Source organism: Mya arenaria, chromosome 15, assembly GCF_026914265.1.
Source record: "Mya arenaria isolate MELC-2E11 chromosome 15, ASM2691426v1".
NCBI lineage: Eukaryota > Metazoa > Mollusca > Bivalvia > Myida > Myidae > Mya > Mya arenaria.
Window position 1 is genome coordinate 43,764,296 of NC_069136.1, and position 7,758 is coordinate 43,772,053.

Consider the following 7,758-nt stretch of genomic DNA (forward strand, 5'->3'; position numbering starts at 1 on the left):
AATCATCCTAGCCTATATATTATATACAAATTATCCTAGCCTATATATTATATACACATTATCCTAGCCTATATACTATATACACATTTTCCTAGCCTATATATTATATTCAAATTATCCTAGCCTATATACTATATACACATTTTCCTAGCCTATATATTATATTCAAATTATCCTAGCCTATATACTATATATACACATTTTCCTAGCCTATATATTATATACAAATTATCCTAGCCTATATACTATATACAAATTATCATAGCCTATGTATTATATATACATATTCCTAGCCTATATACTATATACACATTCCAAGCCTATATACTATATACACATTCCTAGCCTATATATTATATGTACACATTCCTAGCCTATATACTATATACACATTTTCCTAGCTTATATATTATATACAAATTATCCTAGCCTATATACTATATACAAATTATCCTAGCCTATATACTATATACAAATTATCCTAGCCTATATACTATATACAAATTATCCTAGCCTATATACTATATACAAATTATCCTAGCCTATATACTATATACACATTATCCTAGCCTAAATATTATATATACACATTCCTAGCCTATATACTATATACACATTATCCTAGCCTATATACTATATACACATTATCCTAGCCTTTATACTATATACACATTCCTAGCCTATATACTATATACACATTCCTAGCCTTTATACTATATACACATTCCAAGCCTATATACTATATACACATATTCCTAGCCTATATACTATATACACATTCCAAGCCTATATACTATATACACATTATCCTAGCCTATATACTATATACACATTATTGCCTATTTAAACGTCTGCCGGACTACTCGAAATCGTTCAAGGTATACAGTATATATGCTTCGAACATGTGTATACACATATTCCGAGCCTAGAAATAATATATGTATACACATATTCCTACCCTACTGTATATATACTATTTACTCATGTTTCTAACCTATTAGTTCATACTGTGAAGAATTAGTGGTAGTCCTGTAGACGTGCAAAGTGGTATAATGAGACGGCTTTTAACATTTAGGAGCAGGATTATCTTCCTTGAATACTTTCTAAATACAAACGTCTTGTTTTTCTCATCGTTTAACATCGGTGAATGTTTACGATGGTCGCATAGGTACGTTATTTTTTTTTCGCTTTAACTGCACATCATCTATATATTATATGTTAGTCATTGAATAGTAAAATTGGCATGTTATGTCACTTAACAAACCGAAAGTAGACTTTTTATAAAAGAGGAAACGAGGTCAAAATCTGAACGACTTATTTAAAGCGTGTTGAGCCTTTTTCCGATTGGAAATGCATACCTAATTACCTTTGATTTAACCGTGGATTGTTTTTGGGATATTCAGTCGTAAGAAGTTACACTTTATTTTGTCTAAGTGCTCATTTATAACCTAAGAATTAGAGTAACGATTTTCAAATCGCATTAGCTTGACATGATAACAATTATTTAAACACAGGTATTTTCGTCAGAAGCCTCGATGAATAACAAAATTCATTTCAAACAAGTCTACAATAGCTTAAGCCATCATAATTGGCACCTTATTGGCTTAACGAATATTATAAATTCCTAATATTATACCTTACATAAATGTGTCCCTTCTTTGTTTGTACATAAAGTCGATCGGTCGGTAATCACTGTATTTTGATAAACGTCCTGTTTTATGACCTCAGCGGTCCATATATTTTTGGCCAAAAATGTAAAATGTGCCGCTGACGTCATACAACAAGTGCGGCTTGATATTATCACAACGGCGAAAAGTTGTCGCAAGTAAGCATTATCATCTAAACCGTGACATTTAAATAAAGCTCTTGAAATAATATTGAATTGCAATATATAATGTTCGGTACAATATAAGAAATATTAATAAACCTTTTCGGGCCATATGGCACTATTAGGACCGGCCAGTCAGCCCCCGAAAGTGAATGGACCTCGGCTTCCTTATAATGTCATATGACCATCAGTGGTGTGTAATATTTCTTAAACAATCCTTTAAAGCTGCACTCTCACAGATATACCATTTTTACAACTTTTTTTTATTTTTTGTCTTGGAAAGAGCATTTGTTTGCGTAAATATCTGTAAACTAATGATTAAAGATTGCTGACAAAAGATCGGATCGCAGATTTTCAAATTTCCGTTCGAAAATTAATGTTTTACGGCTCAAACCGTTACTAACGGTTTAAGAAAAATGCATATAACATCAATTTTGAACTTAAAAATCAATATCTGCAATCTATTTTTTATCAGCATTCTCATTTAACTGGTTTCCATGGATTTCGCAAAAATTGGCTCGTTCCAAGACAAAAAGTAAAAAAAGTTGTCAAAACATTCAATCTGTGAGAGTGCAGCTTTAAATCTAAATTTATCAAACAACTGAAAGCACTGTTCTGCAGGGTATGTGCAATACATATATACATATGTACATGTTTTGATAACAGATAACAATCAATTGAGTATTTTATTAGCGGGCATAGATGATAACAAATAGTATTTATAAAACTTTGATAATTTCAGGTACAGTGAGAAGCAATGGACAAAGCAGAAAAACAGACCACAGAAGAACGTTTAGGTTTGAGCGGCGAGCTAGCTAAAGAAAACAGTAATGTATTTCAAGAATTGGATAATTCGAATGCATGTGGCGACGAAATCGATAATTCGGATGGTCATGATGACGACAATGATGAGGTCGATGGTGAGGATGAAGAAGGTGACAAACGGAATGGCAATACTGCTGATGATACAAGTACAGAAAGTGAAATAAACTATCTAAATGTTGCTGGGGAATGTGCAAAAAATTCAGATGAAGAACATAGCGAATCGCTGAATACTTTGGAGACTGTGGCCGTTGAGAAACCGAAGTTTTGTGATGCCTGTAAATATGATGACCTACTGGAAATTGCCTCAGGTTTCTGTATAACATGTACCGAATATCTCTGTCAGAATTGCTGCAGAGACCACAAGAAGAACAAGCTAACGAGAGAACATAAAATGCTAAAAGATGGCAACATGCCCAAGGATGCGTCTCCTTTCAGAGCTATACGAGACTTGTTGAAATGCAAAATACACCCAGAGAACGATGTTGCTTACGAATGTGTGGACCACAAACAGTTGATCTGTGTGTCTTGTCTAACAGGGAGCCATCGGAAATGCGACGACATAGTCGATCTTGGAACCAGCGACAATAACTGTCTCGCCAAGGCGGCTGATTTACCCCTCGTTAGTAAGTTGCTAAATAGGCTAAAAATCTGCACTCAGCGAAATGTGGAAACAGCCGACAGAGTTAATAGTCAGCGATATGAAATTAAGCAAGAGTGTGAGGAACTAATGGACAAATGGAAACAGCATATTGAAACGCTTGGAATTTTGCTTCAAACTGAGGCAGAGGCATGGGCCAAACGTGAAGTTAAAGCAGCACAAGAGAGTTTAAGTCAATGTTTGAAGATTAAAAAAGATATTGACGAACATTGGGACATAGTATCAGTTTTAACACTACATGGATCAAAGAGAGAAGTGGCAGTGGTATCCAAGACGCTTACTGAGAAAATGAACATGTACATGAGTAAAATAGTATCCATAGAAAACAGAATTCCAAAGCAGTTATTTCTGCGCAAGACAGAACCATGTAATGTGCTCCAGTCACTTGGCTCAGTGTCTCATCAAATAGGTGATGCTCCAATAGAGACAAGTGTTAATGCTGAAGGCACAGAGGCAAACGTGTCAGAAGAAGCGGATGCACCTCCATGGGAACTGATGAAGAGAAAGGTTGACAGTGGTAAAATGTATGTAGTGAAAACCACGACTGATGCGAAAACATGTTCAATTGTTGCTATAAAGAACATACCAGACGGACAAATTGTTGTTGCTGACCAAGGGAATAAAAAGTTGAAGCTGTTATCTAGAGCATTAGATCCACTCACAGAGATTAAACTTCCAGGTGTTCCATCCGACATGTGTTGCCTTGGAAACGAGGTGTTCCTCTGTTTTCCCGAATTGAAAAAGATTTCTAGGTACACAGTTGGCCCGTCTGTAATTCAAGAACCATCAAGCTACGCAACCAAAAGACCTCCAGTTAGTTTGTCAATGTTTGATGAAAAACGCCTGATGATTCTATTTAAATCGAAAGCCACTCTGGGTAAATCACAATCCGATGATATCGCCATAGAAGTAAGAGATGGCAATTGCATCAAAGCAACACTTGAACACTCTGAAAATGAAGATTTTAACACCATTAAAGAAGGTCAATGGGTCATGCGTCATGACGAGTCTTTAATTATCTTGGCAGAGAATGAGAAATTTTCTTGCTACATGGTTGATGAAGTTGACCAGTGTCTGCGTTTAAAAAAAAGAATCCTTGCGTACATTTCAACCAAGAATAAAAGATTGAAGAAACCTAGAGGATTGTGCCAAGACCCGGAAAAAAATTGTGTGTACGTCTGTGGCGAGGAATCAAATAACGTCCACAAGGTTTTGATCCGGGATCTCGGATACCAGTATAGCCGCGTAATTGTGAAGGGCGTTAACAAACCGCTGTGTTCTTATGTGGACAAGAATAGGCTTATAGTAGGTTGTCAACAGGACGACTTCCTACGCGTGTACACGTTCATATAAGCGCGAAAACACCTGGAAATAAAAGTGTGTTTTCAAATGGACATGAAAAACATCAAGCGAATATTGCACGTTTTGCACTCATATTCAAAATGCTGCTTTTAATTAGAAGTTTGTGCTCGGCCACTTTTCTTCGAAACAATCGATAATATATATATATCTGTGGAGGGTTTGCAGTATCAGAATTCTTAATATTTGTTGCAAGTAGATCGCCTAGTAATTTCAAAATGGCTAAATTTCGCAGTTGCTTACATTGTAAAAAGTCGCCTGTTTGAAACTAAACATAAAGTACAGACAGACAGAAACTTTGTAGGCGTGACCGCCATTTTAATTTTCTACGAACGTCTTTTACTAATGCACCGGCATACATCCGAGGCTCTTCATTTGGCGAAGATGACAGAGGTTTTCGATTGTTCATATATGAAAGGTCTAACGTGCCATCATAGGCACATTGCTTGAAAAACTGGACATGATGATACAAAGTAAAAAGTGTACAACATTCGTACACTTGCTTAGATGTGTTTTGGAAATAGTGATGTGGTACAAAATATTTTGGCGCCAGCCATACTTCTACGCTTTCTTCCACACAGGGACTTATCTATCTAATTGAAACCCGTTGAGTTTGGAACTCAAATGTTGTGTGTGAATGTCTAACTGCCTCGTTAACCTCTATGTTCTTATCATATAAGGTCAAACTTCCCTGCATTACTGTTTTCTTTAGCATGTTCTGAAATACATGCATTTACCGGTAGTATATTAGACGTAGGAATGTATTAATAATAGTAATATATACATAAAACGAAGTTGGAAAATTGTTTAAATTGCCTTTATTTATCTAATTCATCTTATTACAACTGAGAATAAAGTATTTGATAAATTAATCCATACATGTGTTACATTGCTTTAAACACATAAAGGTAATGCATTTCTTAACCAATTAACTTATATTGCCCTTGACTAATTGTTTTCAATGTTTAATCATGATATATAGCTGCCATTATAGCAAAATGACATGTTGTTATGTTAGAAAACATACTTGACAGGAAAAAACTAATATTGAAAATGTTCGACTTTAAAAAACAACAACAGAATTAACAAAAAAAACTACAGTCATCATTTGATGTGATAAAGGCACCCACATAATAACATAAAATTATTTGATAGAGGGAGCGTCCTTTAAACTATATGCACACTTTTCTAGCCTATATACTATTTACACATAATCCTAGCAAGTATACTATGAACACATATTTCTAGTCTATATACTATATAGACACATTTCAACCGATATTCTATGTGGTATATGCACATTTTTCCACGCCAGGATACTATTTACACACTTTTCCAAGCCTGTATTCTATTTACACATATTCCTAGCCTATATATTCTATATACGGCATATTCCCAGTTTATAAACTATATGCATATTTCCTGACCTATATACTATATTCACATTTTCCTAGCCTATCAACTTTATACACATTTGCCTAGCCTTTATACTATATACACATATTAATTCCTACCCTATATACTATATTCACATTTCCTAGCCTATATACTATTAACACATTTTTACAAGCCTTTTTACTTCATACACATATTTCTAGCCTAGCTATATGTATATTCTATATACACATAGATCCAGCTTATATACTATATACACATTACCTAGCCTATATACGATATACACATTTTCCTAGCCTTTATATTATATACACATTTTCCTTTCCTATGTATATATATATATATATATTTATATATATATATATATATATATAGATATATATATATATATATATATATATATATATATATATATATATATATATATATATATATATATATATATATATATATATATATATATATAATATATACACATTCCTAGCCTATATACTATATATATACATATTTCTAGCCTATATACTATATACACATATTCCTAGCCTATATATAATATATACACATTCCTAGCCTATATATATATACTATATACACATTTTCCTAGCGTATATATAATATACACATTAGGCCAAATAAAAAAATAGGTCTGTTTCAGGTTACCCGACCGACCCTATTTTTTCCCGCCGACCCTAACCTATTTTTCCCTGAAAAAAAAAGTGATTTGGGTACGAAAAGCATTTGTTACGAAATGTATGTACGTAAAGTTGACAATATTAGAGTTGGATTTTTGAATGTATTTGCCGTACTTCACCTTTGAATTCGGACACCTTAAAATAATTAATTTTTCGCTCTCCGAATTCATAGAAAATAACCATTTTTACATTTTATCTACATGTATGGTAAACCTGCCTTTTTTCTTCATGTCTGCATTTTACCACTTATTAATTTATCCGTAGTTATCAATGGTTATTACGCCTATAAGTGTAACTCCTTCATCAAGTTAATTAAAATCCCATTCAACACCATTTTATACATGCATTGAAATGAATAAACACCTTTTATCGGCTTCAGATCAAACAGTCACAATGTGTGACGTCACATAACTCTCAGTGATACCCACGAGGATCTCATGGAGAGCATGGATATTGCTATGCAGGATTAATGTGTCTGGGTGGTGTTTTTGATTGTAACTTAAGTATTGCATATTTCTAACTTTAATTCATCACTTTAAATAGTTACCTGTATCATTGAAAGTGTTGACTTTTATTGTTCTATTGATGACACAATGAGTATTACTGTACGATTATTACTTCATAAAGTCTATATTAAAAGTGTGGTACAAGTTTCAAAGTTTATTGGCGGATCGTTTTACAAACATGTCATGTCTGTGTTTTCTTAATCTCTTGATTACCCTTGTTGTTTATTTAATCCTCCATTTAATATATCACACGTCCTTTTCAACAGGCAATAAATTGTTTAGGATGGGTAGTAACTAACTAACTTATCACAGTGATGTATATGGTTAGGTAATCTAGCCAGGCATTGTAACGATAAAGATCAATAATTTTGGTCTGTGAGACTTAGTAACTGTAAAAGTTACAATCGATGTCCTTTGGGTGTCCGAAAATTAGGTACCTAAAATAAATTATTTTTGAAAATAATAATGGATGTCCGAATTTTTAGATTGTCCGAA

General features: G+C 33.5%; 1 protein-coding gene across 2 annotated transcripts; it reads left to right on the forward strand.

Annotated features, from left to right (window-relative positions):
* The first annotated feature begins 1,037 nt into the window (after positions 1 to 1,037).
* On the forward strand, positions 1,038 to 6,363 carry LOC128218901 (uncharacterized). Of its 2 annotated transcripts, none has more exons than XM_052926667.1 (2): positions 1,038 to 1,168; positions 2,571 to 6,363. In XM_052926667.1, the coding sequence occupies exon 2, from the start codon at positions 2,586 to 2,588 to the stop codon at positions 4,662 to 4,664; it is 2,079 nt and encodes a 692-aa protein (XP_052782627.1). In that variant the 5' UTR covers positions 1,038 to 1,168; positions 2,571 to 2,585; the 3' UTR covers positions 4,665 to 6,363. The 2 variants fall into 2 exon arrangements, with proteins under 2 accessions (XP_052782627.1, XP_052782625.1); XM_052926665.1 differs by lacking the exon at positions 1,038 to 1,168 and adding an exon at positions 1,283 to 1,405.
* The last annotated feature ends 1,395 nt before the right edge of the window (positions 6,364 to 7,758 follow it).